We start from the raw sequence: 23526 nt of genomic DNA on the forward strand, positions 1-23526 counted from the left end.
AAGAAAGAAGCTTTTTTCATGGAATCTACGTTTTGATTTAGGCACAGATAAAGAATGGGGTAAATTATTGACAGAGGTTTCAGCTAGTTAATTGTGGAAGATTGGCGAAGAGAGGGAGCAGAGATTGGATCTCAGACGAGCACTTATGGAAATAACGATAAGACAAAGATAGGCTCGCAACGTCTCTTTTGTTTATCTTCTTCCAAAAGTATACGTTAATTATATACATTTCGGGTATTTAACAGAGAAACCAACAAACGGAAAAAAAAGGCTCACAAATTCAAATATATAACAAATGAATAGATAAGTTATTCTTCTACAGACCTGGATAAGTTTTGTGTGTTTTAAAGGAATTCAAAGCATTTATTTGTTTCGAAAAAACAAGCGATGTCCGGCTGTTAAGTTAAACCGGTAATCAAGATGGCCGACGAAAACACATCGTATTACAAAAATACTGATAGAAATCTATCCACGAAGTGTCAATGTGACACTCCGTGACACTTATTGGGTGGATTTCTATCAGTATTTTGTTTATTTCTGAACTTTTAGGCCAGTATTGACGTCCCGAATACGGCGTGTTTTTGTCAGCCATCTTGATTGCCGGTTTAACTTACCAGCTGGGCTGGACACCGTTTGTTTTTCAAAACAAATAAACGCTTTAAATTCCGTTAAAACACACAAAACTTATCCAGATAAGTAGAAGAGTAGCTTATCTTGCCCTTGGTAACATTTATTTATTATATATTTGACTTTGTAACATTTTTTTTTTGCGTTTGTTGGCTTCTCTGCTAAATCCTCCATATTTCCATAAAAAAACGTCTAAACAAAAACTTCATATTTAATTATTGGAAATTTCTTTTTGAGATGAGTAATTTGTATATTTTATTTATTTACGGACTATTATCCTCACCTTTATACTTGCTATTTAATGACGTTTCAACCAACTGTTCCTCTGGCCTTGCCTGAGACGACAACAACTATGGAAGGCAGTAATTAGTGAAGATACAGTTAAAGATTCAGTATTCCTATCGCGGTTAACAACCTAACGAAGGCCAGAGAAATAATTAATCGAAACGTCGTGAAACAGCAACTATAAAGATGAGGATAATAGTTCAAAAAAAAAAAAAAAAAAAAAAAAAAGAAGACAAAACCAACTATTTATATATTTATTACCAAATAGTTTTGAATTTTTGGAATCAACAATTTTTATAACACTTACAAAATTTAGTACTTAATTAAAATTAAACTTAATTAAAAACAAACAAAAACAGTGAAAAATCTTTATGATGTATGTGCCTATTATGGAATGAAGATGTCATATTCCAAAGATTAAAGAAGTTTTTTTTTAACTAAGAAAATCAAATTTTACAATTTTTAGCGAAACAAAAGTTTTACTAAGTCTAAATACAAACAAAATATTTGTAGTCGAATTGAATATGCTCCAAGATTATTATTTCTGTCGGAAAATGTTTGAATAATAATCTATCAGTTTTGGGCCAGAAATGTGGCTGTTAAGGGGTCAAAATTCAACGATTTGACCTTTGAGAACTCTACCAAACTCCTCCGAAAATTTTTGAGTATAAACAATTGAAATTTTAGATATAGGTTCCTTGGAAATGGATCTAACTTAATAACTTGATTTGAGCCCAAAACAATAAATGTTAAGGGGTCATAATAGGGGTCAAAGTTTCAAAAGAAAATTTGACCTCTGCGATCTCTACCAAATTACTCAGACAATTTCTGGTCCAAACATTTGAAATTTTACATAAAAAACATTATTATTCAGAGATAGGGCAAGCTTTTTAATCAGTTTGGGTCGAAAATTTGAGCTACCAATATATAAATGTATGTATGTATGTTTGCATGTCTGCCTAAAACTTTCGACAGAGGCGACGGATTTTCACAAGATCAGTATTGTTTTGAAACTCGACCCTTCAGACGACAAATACCGAAAAATTGGCTAAAAACATTAATTTCTTCACCCTCAACTGGACACTTTTCTACAGGGAGGGGTCGCTTTTTTCGCCGAAATTTTCGAAAGTCATCCCCTCTTTTCGATTGTCTAGACTTAATTTAAACCTACGTCACTTCCGGTTTGATGGTGGTTGCAACAGTAAAGACGTCAGGTTTTTTTCCCTGTTCTTTTCCTCCTTCACGATACGGGGTCGAGCCTGTCTTCCTACTACCAATTTTTTTTTTTTTGCTCAACATACACCTACAAACACTCGGGTGACGCCGGGTTGAAATGCTATTATATCTATAAAAGTGAAGCGTGTGTGTGTGTGTACATTTCCCTACCAAATAACTGTTAATTTTAGGTCTACAGACTCGAGATTTGACATAAGAAATTTAAAAAAAAAATCAAGTTTCAGTCAGAAATTTGGCTGTTAAGGGGTCAAAGTTCAACGATTTGACCTTTGAGAACTCTATAAAACTCCTCCGTCAATTTTGGGTCCAAACACTTGAAATTTTAGATATATGTTACTTGGACATGGATGTAACTTTATAATTTGATTTAATAACAATAAATGCTAAGGGGTCATAATTAGGTTCAAAGTTAAAAAAAAAAAATGACCTCTGCGGTCTCTACCACTCAGACAATTTTTGGTCGAAACATTTGAAATGTTACATAAAGTGTATTCAGACATAGGGCAAGCTTTTTAATCGTTTTTTTTTTTTTGCTGAAAATTTGGCTTATGAGGGGTTAAAGTTCAAAGGATTTGACATTTGCAGTCTCTAGCAAACTCAAGCTTTTTAATCAGTTTTTGGGCGAAAATTTGGCTGCCAAGAGGTCACAGTTGACAGAGTTGACCTTTGCAGACCCTACCAAACTCCTCCGCCAATTTTGTGTCTAAACACTTCAAATTTTAGATGTAGGTTACTTAGACATGGATCAAACTTGTAATTTAATTTGAGCCGAAAACAAGAAATGTTAAGAGGTCAAAATTGGGGTCAAAGTTAAAAAAAATTTGCCTTCTGCAGTTTCTAACAACTTTTCCCTATGGTAGTTAAGAAAGCCTATTATATAGAAAGGCATTACTGTACATATCTACACTTTTTAATATATATATATGCGCATAAAGTTATGAACAGTACATAGGACCCGAGCAAAGCCGGGCGGAACTGCTAGTATATATATAAAAGTTCCGTTTATCCTCCTTCAAAAGTATAAAACAAAAGAAACAAACATATTTCCATAAAAAATATGTAAAATAAAGTAAAACTGTTTATATATAGTTTTGATTTTTTTTTGCATCAACATGCGTGTGGTTGTGTGTTTGTATGTCCGCTTAAACCTTTTGTCATCCACATTGAAGTGGTGCGAAATCGCCAAGTCAACAAGTGGGAAAACTTTTCTTTTTAATTTGAATGTGACTACCTAAATTTGAACATTCTGAAGGCTGTAGCAACCGCTCCAACAGGCAGAAGCTACTTCTCATAACTTCGAGATTTAAAATCTATTTCCTTCTGGCTTAGCCAATCACAAGCCAGCTCCCTATCACGTGACCGAGTATACAAAACGCGAAATCACGAATCGTTCTTCCTCTTTCTAGCTGGTCTGTCCAACAGCAAACATCAGGACGTGAGTACAACGAGCTAGCTATGACGGTGCGGTACCCTGAAACGAACATTCTTTATCACGCTAAAGAACATACATCAATACAACTCGTATTCACCCACGTCAACACCCTGAAGACTTTGCCTTTTCTTTCTCTTTTGTTCCGACGGCTACTAGTTGTAAACACGTGCACGCACGAACACTGAACTATTGACTCCCTCAACACGCCGGCACGATATTAATTCTATATTTAAATACATGGAACACTTTTCTCTCTATCAACGAACTCTTCACGACTACTATAATACAAGCGCGTATGAACACGGAATTCTTTTACTAATACGTTTCTCTCTTGTATTCTTCTAATAAAGCTACTAACAAAGATAACAAATAAAGTTTATTAATATAGAACGAAACTTCCATTTCGTCGTTGTCTAATTTCTATATGTTAGTGAACCCGACGTGATGTGAACACGCAACCACATTTCATTGTTCCTCATTTCTATAGGGCCGTCTATTTCTTGGACGTAAAACAACTTTATAGTTGGACTTCTAAAGCCGCAAACACAATTAGTTTTACAAGGACTTTTCTTTACTATTGTTTAATTAAATAATAAAATTAATTTATTTTGTGTGTCTTCTGTACTTCTTTCTTTTCAGCATTTTCCAACTTCGGCAGATGAGAAGTGAAGTACTCCCGGGTTTGTATTACTGTACACATAGTTGTCAAAAAACAAATATATAACAAATAAATGTTATCAAAGGCAAGATAAGTTACTTTTCTAGTAAACTGGATATAATTTTAGTGTTTTTATTCAATTTAACATGTTTATTCAGCTCGAAAAGCATACAGTGTTTACCGATGTATTGGAAAATTCAAGATGGTGGCCGATTCTCTCTTTAACACGGTAAGTTCGGGAAAAGGTGTTATAAATAATAAACTAGACAAAATACTATTAAAAACCACCGAATATATGTAAAGTTATGTCACGGTAACATATATTGAGCGAATTTCTAACAGTATTTTGTCTAGTTTTATATTTATACCACTTTTTCCCAAACTTACCGTGTTAAAGAGAGAATCGGCCGCCATCTTGAATTTTCCAATACACCGCTAAACACTGTATGCTTTTCGAGCTGAATAAACATGTTACATTGAATAAAAACACGAAAATTATATCCAGTTTGGTAGAAAAGTAAATTATCTTGCCTTTGATAACATTTATTTGTTATATATGTGTTTTTTGACAACTTTTTCGAATCTATGTGTACAGTAATACAAACCCGTACTCCCTTACCAAAACATTTTAGTATCAAGCATATCAAACTATTAAATTTAAAACCCGAATTCCAGTCTATTTTCAACCGTAGCCAATGACGTCGGCTGTCCTACAAACCGAACTAACAATTTACAAGCTTGTTAGAGTTCATCGAATCCTAGCAAACAACAATGAATGTTAAACTAGAAATAAACATGGGATTTAAACTAGAAATAAACATGGGATTAAAAACCATGTCGTGGTAATCCTTGTGTGGAGTGGGATGATGTGGTCAGTGAAGGAGTTTGTTGAATAAACCCACATTGTAGGTAGATTCCAATTTATTGTAAAGCATTCTTCGCCCTTAGTGATAATCCTTTCAGTATGGAAGGTCAGGGATTCATTCCGCCTCATTTTTAAGTGATGTTGTTCCTAACTGAAAGCTATTCTCTATTATAGATTAAAAATATTATAGATTAAAAACCTCCGTGATATTTTTTGATAAAATTACAGGAATGTCGGAAATTTTCAAATCAGATATTTTAAGAGTGTACTTAAAATAGAGATGAGCCTACATCGAAAATCCATGGGTTAAGGGGAAAAAACTCTGAATTATTTCTTTGTCAAAACAATAAATTTTCGTTTGGAAAAATTATATTTTTCTGAATGAAATTAAAAAAAAAAACAAACAATAAATTCCATTTGCTCTATCAAGTATATTGAGCTATTCTCTTTTTAGCTAGGATTATCTTATATAATATTAACTTCTAAAAATTTTTTTGTAAGACTCGATATCACACGATTAATTAATCTGTGTTCCTATTCACCTCAGGATTTTAATATATATATATATATATATATATATATATGAAAAATAAATGAAATATTGGAAGAATAGACGAATCACCAGATAGAAAATGCTACCTAAAACATAAATGAGGATTTGAGAATGTTGCGGACCAGGATATAAATATCCTAACTAGCTACAAAAGAAAATAATGAAACGAATGGAAAGAAGGAAACAAAACTCAATTGCTGGATAAAATAAACATGTCGTTTATTTTCTGTTGAAAATAAAGGGTTTAGGTGGAACAAGTGTTCATTCAGTCGTTGACGACTACACGCGTGGAAAAGAAAGGAATGAAGTAAAGGACGAGAAATGGCAGTCCCGCATGTAGAGAGAGAGAGAGAGAGAGAGAGAGAGAAAGAGAGAGAGAGAGAGAGAGAGAGTGTGTGTGTGTGTGTGTGTGTTGGCCTCAGCAAAGTCGTGCGTTCATGATAGCAGTCGTCCACGTGGAAAAGTCTTCAAGCCAAGAGCTGTGGACGCGAACTTACCTGGTTGACGAACCCAGGCAAAAAGGGAAGAAAAAGGAAGCTGAATAGTTGTTGACTTTTATATCAGGGTGAGTGTTCTGACTGCGCATGTCTAGAATTCCTTTCAGGGGAAGTGACGTTTCCCATGTGTGCGTACATGTGTGTACGTTAGCGTGTGTGTGTATACACATGAATGTGAGTGTATATACGTGAACGTGAATATATGTGCGTGCGTACATGTGTGTGTATACGTATATATGCTTGTGAGTGTGTGCATGATGATGTGTGCGTGCGTACATGTGGGTGTGTATACGCGAGGAAAAACACGTTCGAACAAGAAATAAGAAATATCATAAAACATTTACATACAAAAAATAAAAGTTATTTTCTATAATAAAAAAGTTCGCAATACAACATGTGATGGGTAAAAAAGTTGAATTAATAGTTCCTATTTATTTTGCCTCCCCACGAGAGCAGAGTTAGATACCAAGGTCGTTTTTTAATGTGGAGAAAGGAACAAAAATTAAAAATTGTGACGAGAATAAAAAATTGAAGTGTAGCATTAGAACAGATGCTACACTTTGAGTTATATTTTTGTTATTTACTCTGAAAGGTTGACCACACAATAGTGATAGACAAAAATATAGGCACAAGGCCACTCAAAAATTGGGGAGGGGGTGTCTATGGTCATCCTTGTCACTGTACCTTTGCTTGTCTACGCTTGATGCCAGCCAAAGTTCTCATTCATCACACCAGGGGTCGTCTTACTTAAGATTCCCAAATCATATCGTGTGTGTGTGTTTTAATTAAAAAAAAAATTTTTTTATTTATTTATTTTTAATATATGTATAAATATTTAACTAGTAAAATGAAAAATTTGTAAACCTAGAAAAAAAAAAAAAAAGTCGTTTTGTTGTATTTTTCTTACGGTATCAGTTAAGTTTTTATTTAATACTAGACTACCCGTGACCCGTTGGGTCAGTATGTTATATTAGCTATAGAATTAATGTATGAGCGCGATATTTGTGACGTAAAGAAAATAGTTTTTTTTTTTGACATAGCAGAAATATTTCTATGAAAGCACATTAAAATGAAAAAAGATAGATTTCTATGAGTCGTTCTGTTTATAATCGTCACAAGTCAATATGTTCATAGAGTGAATATCATGTAAGTATGACACTAATTTTCGACACCCATAACTCCCCCCCCCAACAACAAAAAACAAAAACAAAACAAAACAAGTAAAAACTAGTAAAACGAAACTAATGAACCGTAATTTTTTACTCTATAGTGAAGAGGAAGGATCCGGGTGTATATCGCATGTAAACATTCTTTATTTTACCCTGAATAAAAACGGACGACATTTTTTATGAACGTCACAAAATAACCAAAACATACAAAAAATGAGAAAATAACAATGGCACCATAAATATATGGAAAACAGGCCTTATTAAACATTAAAAAAAAAAAAAAAAAAAAAAAAACAGGGGAAAAATTTTAAAAAGTACAAATAAACATTATATCCTGTTAAAGTTTTTGTTCAATCATTATTCAAGTGTTCAATCATTATTCAAGTGTTCAATCATTATTCAAGTGTTCAATCATTATTCAAGTGTTCAATCATTATTCAAGTAAAAGTTTTACCATTGGCTTGAATTTTTTTTTTTTACACATGCATCACCACATTATCAAGGCCAAGAGGCCACTCAAGGATAAGGGTTAAAGAGTTTACAGTATTAATTTGACAATCATTAGTAATGAAAATTCGGTAAATTTGATAACTTATATGGAACGACTCATCAAGAACTTATTTACGTTAGACTTGAACACAACCATATTGTAGTCAGCCGGAAAGCAGGAAAACGGAAGATAATTCCACAGGCGTGCAGTTCTAAGAAAGAAGCTTTGTTTATAGAATCTACGTTTAGTTTTAGGCACAGATAAAGAGTGGGGAGAATTATTGATAGTGTTTACAGCTAAACGAGTGTTTCTAGTGAAAGTTAGGCGAGGGGGGGGGACCATAGACTTAAGTTCAGACGAACACTTTCCATGAAAATAACGATACATCAGAGACAAACTCGCAACATCTCTTCCGTGAGATAGAGGTTGCAAGGAAGAGAAAAGGACATCTCCTACGAGGCTACGAAGTCTATTTTGAACTCTATCAGGGCAGGACAAGTCCATTCTAGCAGCTCCTGCCCAGATGTGCCAACAGTATTCCATCCTTGGACGTACCTGGCTCTTATATAGATAGAGAATTGCATCAGCAGTGAGATATCTACCGGATCGATAGAAAGATCCCACCATTTTTCCAGCGGCCTTGGCAACAGATTTGATGTACGTGTTGATTTAAATACTATAAAAAAAAACATACATAGATGTGTATATCCAGAAAATTGTTACGTTTAAGCAGACAACACCTAAAACGATTACGGGGGCCGTTAACATTTCCTTTATTATTAATTTTCAATATCGTAATTTGTAGCCCGAAAAAAAGTAATGTTTAAATTATTTTTTTTTTTATATTAAATTACTCTTTATTCTAAGAAATATCAATTTTGAATTCCTAAATTAAAAATATTAATTAAATCCTTAAATTAACTTTATCGGAAAATTATTTTCAATTCAAAATTTTTGTAAGTCACGTGTTTATTTAATACTAGACTACCCGTGACCCGTTGGGTCAGTATGTTATATTAGCTATAGAATTAATGTATGAGCGCGATATTTGTGACGTAAAGAAAATAGTTTTTTTTTTGACATAGCAGAAATATTTCTATGAAAGTACATTAAAATGAAAAAAGAATAGAGATAGATTTGTATGAGTCGTTCTTCTTATAATTGTTTATTTTTGAAAAAAAAACAAAAACAATTACAGCCATTGAATTATAAGTGGTTTGCCATACCTATAGATAAATGTGCATTGAACAGATACCATAATACTTAAAGTTAAATTCAAATTTTGATATATGTTTTTTTAAATGAAATTGTTAGTTGAAAGTACAGAATAGTTAAAAACTCTCCCCATGTTAAGAATGGCTTTTTAAATAGAAAATGAAAATAAAATGTAACTTTTTTTTTCATTTATTTTCAACAAACGTTCATGACCCATTGGATCAAATATTTAATTTATGTGTTAATAATAAGGTCAATAAAACTAATTAAGACAATGCGGAAATGAACGATGTAAAAACAAAAGCAAAAAGTATTAACAATTGTTTATTTGGATAATTTAAACGCGAAAAAGAAATTGGGACGCTGAAAACGTACACAGTAAAACAATACGTTTTATTGTCGCGTTGATTATTTGTAACGCAATTAAAAAACATATTTTCAGGGTTATTTATGTTGGTAGTGTAGAAGAAAATGCATGAATGTTTAAGCGATCTGTGTTTATTTGTTTACGCTGTTATGGGTTTATGTTTATGTATGCATGCGCAACCGGAAGTCGTTAACCGGATGTAAAGCATGCCGTGCACAAAAAATTTAATTAACTCTGAACTCATAAGTGTTTCAGTTACTTGTTTTAAACTTTATATTTTTATTCTGACAAAAGAAACAAATAACGCTACGACTTTTATCAGCAAAGTGCGAACAGATTTTTGTGCCATCAAGCTACCATAGAACAAATTATTCACGTTCGATTTCTTGATTATATATTTTAATTATTCCTTATTCAAAAACGTCGTAGATTAAACGATTAAAAAAATATTAACAGTAAAATTGTCTGTTTATTCATAATAAGTTTTAATTTAATCGTCCACAATTTTTTCATGAACTTTGAAAAATTCAATCATTGAAAAAAAAAAAAAAAAAAAAAAAAAGAAATTACTTCGGAAATCTTTTGAAATTTCACATACAAAACTATGAAACGTAATTAACGAATAATACATGTTTTTTTTTTTTGTAAAATTTTAATAATTTTAATATATTTTCCAATTTCTTTTCCGAAAAATAGAGAAAAATCGTATAAATCGGCAACAATCGGAGCCCAAAAGTAAAGATATCTTAGTTCACCATTTCAGTATAGTTTAATATGTAAAAAAAAAAAAAAAAACAAACTATGAAAGCAACCCACTCCCAATAAAATTCTGCTAACATCGCGTTAAGAGGGGAGGGCAAAATGTGAAATTTTTTTTATATTATTCAATTTCAGTTTTTATTTTTTTTTTTAATAAGCCTGTAAAAAATTAGCGAAATTCATCAATTTATTTAATTTTGAGAGAATTTTAAAAAATCGTGCCGTTTTCATTGTTTACGTAATCACGTAGCAATAGCATTCAGTTCCATTTTTCCCGATTTTAGCTTTTTTTTTTTTTTTTTTTTTTTTTTAAATTTTTAAAAATTTACCGGTTTTACGAAGATTAAGATTTTTTAATAAAATTTACGATGAATCAATTTTATTTTTCAAATTTTTACTGTTATTTGTTGTTATGGGAATCGAAAATTCCGCATTTATTATTCTCATATCAAATAATATGCATGTGTAATTATTTGGCAGCAAGACATTATGTATGTGTGTGCGTTTATCTTGTTCTTGTTAGTGTGTGTGTAGTTATGAGAGCCATTCGGTCCTTTCACCTTGCCACTCAGGCCCAAATAGCGCACGGTGGTTTGTAGAGAATAATGTTATTGGGTTTCTTTCGTTCAGCCAGTTGGTGTAATCTGTCCAAAACTGATTTTCTTGACCAGTTCTTTTGTAAATTTCCAAGTTCGTTTTGACTTACTTCTTTCACATATACGTGTTACTTTCCTGAGCTTGAAATGATTTTCATTGGTTGAAAATGCTTTTAGTTCACATGTGAATGCTAAAACTTACTAACTCTAGGAAGTGAGGAGGAAAGCAAATTCCATCGAAACGGAGAAGGAAAAAGTGTAATCAATTATAGACATTTTCATTTCGTAGGATTGTCACTTAAGCCACCACAAAATCCTCGGGGAAATAAAGCAACGTTCAAGATCAAAGTGTAGTATCTGTTCTTCAGATGCTGCACTTCTATTTCTTGTTCTCTTTCGGTGGAGGAGAAATCCTTCACGACTGAGACAATTTTTATTTTTGTACCTTTTCTCCACCTTAAAAAACGACCCTGGTGTCTAACTCTGTCCCGTGGGGAGGCATAGTAAATAGGTACATCATTTTAATTTAAACTTGCACACTAAAACAACCCCCGTCTAAAAATTAAACAAACTGAATAGAAAGAAAATTTTCAGGCTGACAAGAAAGTTCTTGCGGTTTTTAACTTTTAAATTCAGATGAACATATCTCGGTTAAAAACAAAAATTTATTGATCGAAAAAAGCACCATCAGAATCAACGCACTTTTGCCAACTCAAAACAAGTGTATTTATGCCAGTGACATAAAAATCTTGCGTTCTGGTGGCGATGGAGTCGTTGAAGGCGTTTTTGATATCACTTAAGTTTTTTAAGCGTTTCTAACGCAGAAAGTTGTCGAGATGCTTGAAAAAGTCAGTAGATGAGAGGTTTGGAGAGTATGACGGATGAGGCAGAGTTTCCTAGCCTAATTCGTTCAACTTCTACAGGGTCAATTTAGCAACGTGCGGTCGGACATTGTCGTGGAGGAGAATTGGCCCTTTTCTGTTGACTAATGTGGGTATTGTTATTGAAGTTTTTGATGCATTTCATTCATTTGGTGACAGTACCGCGTCACCGTAACGATTTCACCTGCATTCAAAAGACTGTAATGGATGAGACCGGTCGCGGATCACCAAACAGTCACCATGACCTTCGTTTGGTGCAAATCTAGCTTCGGGAAATATCGTGGAGCTTTGTCGGCGTCTAGCTATTGTATTGAGCGTCGCCAGTTGTTGTAAAGAACCTATTTTTCATCGCAAGTAACAACCCGATCAAGAAACGAATCGTTTTTGTTGCGTAAAAGAAAGGAAGACACTTCATAACAGCGTTTCTTTCGGTCGTCGTTCAATTCGTGAGGCACCTATATATCAAGTTTTTTTTTGTTTTTCCAATCTCTTTCAAGTGATTAGAAATCGTTGCATACGGTACGGCTAATTCAGAAGCAAGTTCTCGAACAGTTGTGCGTGGATTGGCTTCGACTGGAGCTTTTAATTGTTCGTTGTCAACATCTGATGGCTGACCACTACAAAATTCTCGTCGCCGCCACGAAATTTCTTAAACTACCATTGTGATTTGCGTTCAGTAGTGGTTCCTGGGGCAACGCTTCATTGTTATCGCGAGCTGTTTCAGCAGCTTTCCGGCCTACCTTGAATGGAAATAAGAAAATTGTGCGAATTTGCTTTTTTCCATCTTGTATTCAACGACTGCATAATTGTTTTTAAATGATTGTAATTTAAACGATTAGATAGAGCAAAAAATGTTCTTTAAAATTATGTATAAAGTCAGGGTATTAAAGCGAAAACCTATTTGAAATGAAAATTAAAAATTCCGCAAGAACTTTCTTCTCAACCAAATAAAAATTGCTTGAAAACGCGAAAAAAGCAAAAAAAAAGCAAAAAAAAAGCAAAAAAAAAGTAAAGAAAGCAAAAAAAAAAAGTAAAAAAAGCAAAAAGCAAAAAAAAGAAAAAAAAAAGAAAAAAGAAAAAGCAAAAAAGCAAAAAAAAAGAAAAAAAGAGAAAAAAGTAAACAAAAAAGCAAACAAAAAAGCAAAACAAAAAAAAAAGCAAAACAAAAAAAAGCAAAAAAAAAAAAAAAGAAAAGATGCAAATTTTCATGACATTAAAAATATTAAATAATAACAATTCGGATTTAAAAGAAAATTGAATGATTCAAATAAAATAAATACGTGTAATAAATGGATCTCTCTTTTTTTTTTAATTTTACATAATTAGATGAATCTGTTATTTACTACTTTTGCACATACAAAAAAAACAAAAAACAAAAACAAAAACAAAAACAAAAAACTGAGATTCTACGTTTTTAGACGATTACATGAAAACAAACATGAAAACTTCCGTGGTAAAAATAAATAAATAAATAAATAAATAAATGAAATAAAAATAAAACAATTATATTAGAATTTAAGGTTCTTGTTCAGAGTATTCCCTATGTTAAAAAATAAAAATAAAAAAAAAACATCTGTATGACTTAGGTACTCGTGACGAAACGAAAATATCATATTCCAAAAATTACGTAAATTATCAGGTAGTTTTATTTTTAAATAAGAAAATCAAATTTTATAAGTATCGAAAAGGTGATTGTCTTATCCACCATTTTGAAAAAAAAAATCTCTAAATAAAAGTAAGAAAAAAACAAAAAGAGAGATAACTCAACAATAATTCAAAACTTGGCGATTTATGTTGTAATGCCTACGAATTCCCGTTAATCGCTTAAAAAAAGCTAATCTTTATAAAAAATAAAACTAGTTGAGCAATTTACGTGATTTTGGGAATATGCTATTTTCATTTCGTCACAAGTACGTATATTATACGGATTTTTCGGTAAATGTGTAGTTTAGCAGTGTAAATTATTTTACAGTCAAAAATTATAAAAACTATTTTTATATAAAACATTAATAGACCCAAAGGCTGAAATAAAACCAGAAAAAAAAATTCATTTTTATTATTTTTTCATTATTTTTATTAGACTAAATGTACGATATTCGGGGCCGCCGTATTGATTTTAAAATTTGTCCTTTCTAAGGTTTGATAGATTGTCTTTTTAAAGATTCAATTTGTCCTTTTTTACGCTCTTTCATTACAAAAAAATATGGCGGCCAAAAACATATTTCCATGAGAGAGCGTAAAAAAAGCTAAATTTGGCCTTAAAACGGACAATATGTCAAACCTTAGAAAGACCAAATTTTAAAAGCAATACGGCGGCCTCGAATGTCATACATTTAGTTCAATAAAAATGCTGAAAAAATAATTTTTTTTTTTCTGGGTTTATTTCAGACTTTGGGTCTAATAATGTGTTTTATATAAAAATAAATAAATAAATAGTTTTTATAACTTTTGGCTGTAAAATAATTTACGCCGCTAAACTACACATTTACCGATTTTTCTTTATTATTGTTTGTAATATAGGGGAGCATTCTATACAAGAACCGAGTTTATAGTTGGGCGATTAGCTCCGCATAAAAATTTGCCATAAAATGAGGACCGATTTTAGAATCAGTAGTTTCTAAACAAAGGAACATAAATTTCTAAGAAATGACAAAGGGAAGGTTCATTTCCAAGAAATGGCAAGACTTCTAAGAAATGCCGAAGTGGAATAATACAAGAATAGACGATTACATGTAATCAGTCTTGAAAAACTTGGCGTTAAAAAACAAAAAACAAAAAAATGATTATAACATACCCCCCTCCCCAACACTACCACTAAGTCTGGGTGGTAATAAACAACTCACAAAAACTTCCCCCCAACACACGCACTCACAACTGATGGCCCTGTCGGTGGAGCATTAGAATACGCCGACTGCCCCCCCCCTGCAGAGGGTAAAAGTTTCTCAATGGGGGTCCTGGATATGACCTTAAACTATATCCAGTAGTGAGGCCCCAGCTTGTGGGCTTTGGGGAGTTTGGAGCAACCCTTTAATTACCATTGCTCCGAGGTCCACTCTGACCCGGAGTGGTAGTACCTGTTAGGGTCCCAACTATGGGTTAAATAGAAACCGACGTGAAAACAGCAAATATATTCTTTTAAAAAATTTTCTTCAAAATCTTTGGATTCGGCATTAAATAACCCGAAAAGGGTTGATATGCCGTAAAACAAAAACAACCAACCAACCAACCTACTCACAATTGATTTTCGAGTAACAAAAAATATTCAGATTTAACTAAAAACAAATTGGAGAAGTGTCCTTACAATGCTATCTGGTGTGAAAGTGGGTGATCAATTTACATTAAATTTATACCTTAAATTCGTTCTAATTTTAAAATATTTTTTGTTTAATTTATTTTACCAAATAGTTTTTCAGACTGTTTATATGTACTACATATGTGTTTACATATACAGCCCCCCCCTCGAATCTCATTTTTTTTGGGGGGGGGTGTTCGTGGTGGTGGTGGTGGTGAAGAAATACAGTAGTGTTCATATAGATTATTTAAAAAAATTAACTTTTAATCGGTTGCTCGTTATTTATTGAAATCCAAAGTGATTAGTGATGTTTTAAAGCAATGCGTTTCAGGCGGAAACATTACTACCTCCTTACATGTCATGTCGAAATTAGTATAAATTCTTAAAATTACGAAAAATGATCCAGTAGAAAAATAGTTACTATAAAAATAAAATTTATCGAATTACCAAATTTTTGTTGTGTGTTTTAATGCCGAGAAGTTGTGTGACCGATTCAGTATGGCAAACTGACTTATCTCCCCTGACTTAAAATTATGGGTCCGCCATTTTTAAACAAAAAATGTCAGAACGCAATTGCGGATGACTTTTTTGTTAAAAAAATATCTAGTATATCTACTGGATCAATTTTCGTAATTTTTGGAATTTATACAAATTTCAACATGCCACGTACTGTTTTGATCCGTTTAAAGCCTCAACATGATGTGTGAAATTTTTGTTGTAATGCCAACGAATTCTTATTACTCACTTAAAATTGATTTTTAGTAATAATATAGATATAGTAACAAGCATTAGTTATACTAATCGCTCAAAAATCGAAAATTAAACAAAATACTTCTGATAGAACAATACATTTCTGTACAATTAGTAACATTTATTGGCGGTGTCGCCGGTGTTCTAATGTTCTACGAGAAAATTTTCGATTTTTGAGCGAGTATCGGGACTCCCCAAATGACCGTCTTATGTCGGCCATCTTTTTCTTGTTCTAACTTGCCATTCAACACTACTTGTATTTCGAAAAAAAAAAAAAAACACTTTTAAATAAGTTAAAACACAGCGTTTCTACACTATTGGGACAAAATTTCGGACATCGTAAAACTGAATTTCACATGAAAACAATGGTATCTACGTATTCCTCGTATTTTTAAGATGATTATATCCAAATTACGAAAATCAATACGGTAGAAAATTATTTATTAAAGACAATAAAAAACAGAATTTAATGAAAACGATCGTAAGACACAGGAGAGTTCAAAAGGGAGGTAATTTTCCTTTTCGATTTAAACAAGACGGCGGCAATGTTTCACCTGCTAACATGATTAAAGTCTTTTTTTTTAATAATAATTTTTTGAATAATAATATTCAGGTAATTTCGACTGCATGATTTGGAAGTTACCATTGTAACTTATTAGAATTGACAAAAAAAAAAAAAAAAGAATCAGTTTAATCCATTGTTTTTTTTTTTTTTTTTTTTTTCTGAAAACTTCATTTATCGACTACAAAATCTAGGCCCAAGCAAAGCACCCTTAGCCAGATAGGCAGAAGAACAACTTATCTTGCCTTTGGTAATATTTGTTATTTGTTACATGTATTTGTTTTTTTTACCGTTTTTTTTATTTTCTTGGCTAAACTGAAAAATGCTCCGGCTCCGGTACCGTAGACAATTTCGAACAAAAATATGCGAACATATGGCGTAAATAAAAAAAAAAAAAAAAAAAAAAAAAGCGAGATAAAAATTAAAGTAACATAACACCCGGGCAACGTCGGCTAGGTAAACACGCAAAATAAATAAATAAGAAGAAATAAATACTTACAGCATTGGTTATTACAGCTCGTCGCAAATGTCCCTTCTTCTCCTCTCTCATCGTCAAAATACGGAGTTTCAGGGTTAAAAATCCTCCCCAACACGGCCTTATCGTGTTCACTTATCGCGGAGGCATGGCGACCTTCTTCGGACATCTTGTAGGGCGTTATTCCTTTTTTTTTTTTTTATTTTATTTATTTATTTATTTATTATTCTTTGCCTGTTTAAAGAAAAATGGAAACTTTCTTTTACTTACTTATGTTCTTTTTTATGAATATTTACGAATAGCGGAAAGAGAAAGTTATGCACTTCTCCGAAAAAAAAAAAAAGAAAAAAAAAATTTGCTTAACCAAAACTGGCTGAGGTTTCTGTTTACGTACGTGTGGGAAGGTTGCGGTTTTTTGTAAATATCTCGGTTATTATTGAAGGCCAAACAGTCGTGTAGATTTGATAACAATGTTGCTGCTGCTTCTCACTTCTTACCTGCGTGCTTTCATTAATTCATATCTATATCCCCCGTGGGTCACGGTATATTCCCCAGTGCCCCACAGTGCCCCAGATGTTTATAGTTACACGACCGTCTCCCACCCCGACCTCCGAGGAAAAATATAGACGCTAAGTCGATGTTTTAATGCGACGAAAACATACAGCCCCCCCCCCCATCGCAACACTGCCAACGGGGCGATTTGGATGGAAACAAAAATACCTGTATTATTTGGATAATGTTTAAAAGTCACAGCCACGGCGGGTGGGGGATGGGGTAATACATAAAAAACCCTGTTAAGCATTAGAATTAGTTTTTGTTTTTGTTATCTTTTATTCAATGCGAAATCATTTCCATTAAAGTCAAATTAGTATTATACATCTATATAGGAGAAAAGAAGCACGCTTGAAAAAATATCGAAATTATACGAATAAGCGAAATCAAAATAAAATGGCAACCGAATTTGACCTGATGTCGTGTAATTTCGCTTATTCACGCATGCTTTTCTCAATTTTAGATGCATAATACTAATTTGATTGTTAATGGAAATGACTCCCCATTTAGTAATATGTAACGAAAATAAAACATAAAACTATTTTTAATGCCTAAACTGATTTTTACTCGCGTTCTTCCATGGTCGCAACCTATACATTATGATTATTTATCTTATTCGGACTATTATTCTTATCTTGATTATATATTTACAACGATTCGGCCAATGTAAACATCGACCTTCTTCTGAGTAATCTTTTCAAACTTGAAAACCTTTTAGTTGAACTCGGGGAATCTGTACGAAATTTCGAACTTAAAAAACAAACAAACAAACAAACAAACAAACAAAAGACAACAAACAACATAACAAAACAAAAATCGAAACAACAATAAAAACAACAAAAACAAAAACAAACAAACATCGATACATGGCGTAACGCCAACGGTTATTAGCGTTAGTTAACGATCAGTGACTAAGTGAAAGTCTTCTCAGGATTGAAGGTTCAATCCTTCTTACAGGCGACAAAAAATAAAAATAACATAAAATTCAGACTTCTACCTGGTCATGGCTGACGGAATGAGAACAAATTACCCAACCCCTCGTGGATTAAATAAACAATTCAGTAAAAAAAATCTAGTTCAGGTTCCCAAGTTCGGCGCATAAAGATATCTAAGTTTGAAAAAAAAAAAAAAAAAGAAACATAGACACTTAAAAAAAGTCGAAAGTTACATCGGCCGAAACGTCGTGAAAATAATTACTCAGATGAAAAAAATAATCCCTATTTATTAGCCTCCTCACGAGGGAAGAATTACATACAAGGTCGATTTTTAATGTGTGGAAAGGGCACTCTGGATTCAGACAAAAAAAAAAAATAAATAAATAAAAATAAATAAATAAATAAAATAAATAAATAAGTAAAAAATGACCCAGTCTACAAATATTTCTCCTTCACTAATTGAGAACAGAAAGGATGAAGTTTAGTGTCCGAACAGATATTACAGTTTGATCTTAGCCAAGATGAAAATATTCAAATTGTTAAACCTTTTCACAAAAATTCTGAGAAAATACCTGCGTAATTGCGTCGACGCTCCCTCATGAATCTAGGCATTTCCAACGAGAAGCAATACCCCCTCCTTGAAAGGAAACAAAAATTAATAAACCATTCGTCGTTTCAAAAGAAGGATGTAATGCGTTAAGAGTTATTTTTCTGATTCCTACAAAGTCTGGATGTGACACAAGGTTGGCTTAACGCAAGAAAGCTCAATTGCCATAAAAAGACAGCACTCTAGACTGGGAGACAAAACTGGCATTATTTGACTTGTAAGTATTCTCCAGTGAGGGCGCGTCAGACGACTTAGTAATACACTAATGCCCACCCATAAAGACGGACGTAATGCCTGGGAGATGGATTCCTAAACACATCTACACTTTGAATTATTTATTTGCAATATACAGGATAACCCCGGAATACGTTTTTTAAAAGTTGCGATGTGGAATACGATGTTTCCTGGCCCCTGGTTACGTTATTCGCCCCGCCTTACGGTGTTATTTATAATGTTATTTGATTATATACATGTGTATTATACACTGCACTGTATTTTGTTATCAATTTTTAATATGTATTGTATAAAATGTTGCTTAGGCCCCGCCATACAGCGATTTCATCATATAATCCCAAACCGAAAAGGATTAGTGCCGTATCCTAGGGCTCTACTGTATATTTATACAGAGGTTGGACAAAATAAAAGAAACACCTTAAAAATCAACAAAACTTATTTTAATATAGTGTAGATCCACCTTTTGCGGCAATTACAGCCTACGAGGTATTGATTCGTGCAAATTGTGTATTTTTTCTAAAGAAATGTTATCTCATTCTTCACCTAAAACATCCTCCAGTTCTTTTAGAGAAGATGGCGAGGGAAATCGATTTCTTACTTGAATCTCCAAAATCGACTATGCATATACAATAATGTTAAGATCTGAGGATGTGGTGACCAAATCGTCAGATGCTCAACTTCACTGGAATGCTCTTCGTGCCAATGTTTAATAATTCTAGCTGTATGGACTGGGGTATTATCATCTTAAAAGGTAGTCGTTCCCCTTCAGAAACAGTTCTTGAACCATACGATGAACTTGGTCACACAAAATTCCTAAATAGTCTCGACTGTTAATTCTTCCATGAAGAGTAATCATTGGTCTAGCGGATTTCCAAGAAATAGCACCCCAAATCATCAGAGAACCCCCACCATTCTTTTAAGGTTGAGAGAAGGCAGTTTGGATAAAATGCTTCTTTCGGTTGTCTCCAAAAGTAGACTCGGCCGGTGGTCAGAAATAAGGAAAACGATGATTCGTGAAAGAAAATTACATTTTTCCACTGCTCAAGGGACAATTTTAGAGGTTTTACGCCACTCCAATCGTTTTGAGAGCAGAGGTTTTCTAATAGCAGGTCCTTCGAAAAATTCAGATTTGCGCAGCTCTCGGCGAACAGTTTTTGTGGAAACTGGGCCCTGTAAATGTTTATTGAGCTCTACTGTGATTTTAGGAACCGTAGTCTATGAACTTCTCTAACAATCCGCTTAAGAGTCCGACGGGATCTTTCAAACATCTTAATCTTTCGACCAGACTTATGCTTTTCTGATGACGTTTTTCTCTTCCCTTTTAAAAGCAGTCATCACTTTTGAGACAGTGGTTTTTGAAACGTCAAATATTCGTGCAGTTTCTGTTACACTAGCACCTGCCATACGAGCTGCAACAGTTTGGACTCTTTGGATGTCCGTAAGGTTTGCCATTTTTATAGGAAAAGATTTTATATATTAAAATATCTGTAAAAGAAATTTGTTTTAATTAAGCATATATGACATAAATAATAAACAAAAAAACAAAACATTAAAATATGTCAAGATTTGATTGTTTAAAACACGTTCAATAAATTGATGCACAAAATGTTAGGTATTTTTCTCATTTTGTCCAACCTCTCTCTATCTCTCTCCCCCCCCCCTCTCTCTCTCTCTCTCTCTCTATATATATATATATATATATATATATATATATACACAGAGAGAGAGAGAGAGAGAGAGAGAGAGAAGTGAAAGTGTCTGTGTGTGTGTGTGTGTCTGTGTACATTTCCCTACACAATAACTCTGTCAATTTTTAGTCTACAGACTCGAAATTTGATATACATGGTACTGAGATTTGGAAAAATCGATGTGATTGGTTTTCGGCCAGGAATTTTGCGATTAAGGGGCAAAAGGTCAACGATTTGACCTTTGAGAACTCTAACAAACTCCTCCGACATTTTTCGGTCTAAACACTTGAAATTTAATATATAGGTTCATTGGACATGGATCTAACTTAATAACTTGATTTGAACCCAAAACAATAAATTTTAAAGGGTCATAATAGGGGTCAAAGTTAAAAAAATGACCACTTTTTTTTTTTTTGCTCAACATACATCTCCAAATAACCGGGAAAGGCCTGGCACCCATGCTAGTATATCTATCTATCTATATATATAAAAGTGAACATGTGTGTGTGTGTGTGTGTACATTTCCCTACGCAATAACTCTCTCAATTTTTAATCTACATTTAGTCTACAGACTCGTAATTTGATATACAGGGTACTGAGATTTGGGAAAATCGATGTGATCGGTTTTTGGCCAGAAATTTGGTGATTAAGGGGTCAAAATTCAACAATTTGACCTTTGAGAACTCTAACAAACTCCTCCGACAATTTGGGGTCTACGCACTTGAAATTTTATATATATAGGTTCATTGGACATGGATCTAAATAACTTGATTTGAGCCCAAAACAATAAATTTTAAGGGGGTCATAATAGGGGTCAAATTAAAAAAAAATTGACCTCTGCGGTCTCTTCCAAATTACTCAGACAAGTTCTGGTCTAAATATTTGAAATTTTACATAAAGGGTATTCAGAGATAGGGCAAGCTTTTTCAGCAGTTTGGGTCGAAAACTTTTAGTTACCAATATATAAATGTATGTATTTCTGTTTGCATGTCTGCCTTATACTTTCAATAGAGGCGACGGATTTTACCAAGATCAGTATCGTTTTAAAGTTCGACCTTTCATACGACAAATATCGAAAAATTGGCAAAAAACATTAATATCTTCCCCTTCAACTAGACACTTTTTTACAGGGGGGGGGGGTCACTTTTTTCGCCGATATTTTTTAAAGTTATCCTCTCCTTTAAAAAAATGTCGCTTCCGGTTTGGCGGTGGTCGTAACAGCATAAACGTTAGGTTTTAACCCGTTCTTTTCCTCCTTTGCGGTACGGTTTCGAGCCTGCCTTCCTACTACCACTTTTTTTTTGCTCAACATACACATCCAAACACCCGGGCAACGCCGGACTGAAATGCTAGTATATCTATAAAAGTGAAAATGTCTGTGTGTGTGTGTGTATGTGTACATTTCCATACGCAATGACTCTGTCAATTTTTAGTCTACAGACTCGAAATTTGATATATAGCGTACTGAGAAATTTTGCAATAAAGGGGTCAAAGTTCAACGATTTGACTTTTGAGAACTCTACCAAACTCCCCAGATAATGTTGGGTCTACGCACTTGAAATCTTATATATAGGTTCCTATAGAACTAGTACTGTTCAAAAGCATCGTTAATTATTATATACTATAAGAAGTATCGAACCCAGAACCTCATCGTTAAAAATAGCTCCTCGCCGGCGACAAAAATGTTGGAGCAAACCAATATTGTTTCCCGGTTATTTGGAGATGTATGTTGAGCAAAAAAAAAAAAAAAAAAAAAAAGAAAAAAATAAAAAAATTAAAAAAAGAAAAAGTGCCCCTTAGGAGAGTGTAACTCCGAAAATAAAAACGCATATATTGAACATACAAAAATAACATTGTCCCGTCGATTAACGATGCATTTGAACAGTACTAGCTCAATATACCAAACAAATCAACATAGCTGTCCCCCCTCTAATCTTAGAAAGGTCCTCATGGACAACACAAGGATTTTGCTACGAGAAAGTAATTGTAAAAAATTTAAAAAAAACTTGAAGCACTATATATAAAAACCCAGCACCCATCTATAAATAGCATTAATTTTGAAAGTAGCAATAATGTGCTGAAATGTATAGCATAACCAGTATACGACTGGTTTTACTAACATTGCGTTTTATCATCCTAATTTTTAATCGAGTTTTTTATCACTAGTAAATGTATATTTTAATCGACTTTTCATTGACTCTTTTTATCATTTGTAACTATATATTTCACTTCTATTTTTAATATTTTATCTCCACCTGATGATGATTCAAGAAAGAATCGAAAGCGCTCGTGTGAAGCATTGAACATTTGTAAATACCTTCCACCTTGAAGTTAAAAAAATCTTACGAAAGATCGAAAAAATGAAAAAAAGAATCATTAAGCAAGGTATCTCTGTTGTTTTTTAATAATGTTTGCCTGAATACATATACATACATACATACATACATACATATACATATATATACATATATACACACACGCATATATATATACATATATATACATATACATATACATACATATACATATATATACATATATATATACATATACATATATATATACATATATACACACACGCATATATATATATATAAATATATATATATATATGTTGTGTAGGGTATATATTAAAGGATGACGCTGAGTTCATATTAAAAGAGATATATGGGAACATTCATATTGAAGAGAGACGGCGGACACACACACACACACACACACACACACACACACACATATATATATATGAATATATATATATATAACGATGATGATGAGATGGAAAGGGAGACATTTATAAC

The 23526-nt window shown here is 32.9% G+C and overlaps 1 protein-coding gene across 1 annotated transcript in view; it reads right to left on the minus strand.

The window, feature by feature from the left end:
• LOC145248136 (tetratricopeptide repeat protein 36 homolog) overlaps nt 1-17331 on the minus strand; it is a 42480-nt gene extending 25149 nt beyond the window's left edge. Inside the window, exons 1-2 of the mRNA XM_080109951.1 lie at nt 17104-17331; nt 16734-16943 (exon numbers count right to left, since the gene is read on the minus strand). Coding sequence (XP_079966077.1) covers nt 16734-16878 — 145 coding nt within the window. The 5' untranslated portion in view covers nt 16879-16943; nt 17104-17331. The remainder of the gene's footprint in view (nt 1-16733; nt 16944-17103) is intronic.
• Between the last annotated feature and the right edge of the window lie 6195 nt (nt 17332-23526).

Source organism: Euprymna scolopes, chromosome 26, assembly GCF_053919585.1.
Source record: "Euprymna scolopes isolate OS-2025 chromosome 26, ASM5391958v1, whole genome shotgun sequence".
NCBI lineage: Eukaryota > Metazoa > Mollusca > Cephalopoda > Sepiida > Sepiolidae > Euprymna > Euprymna scolopes.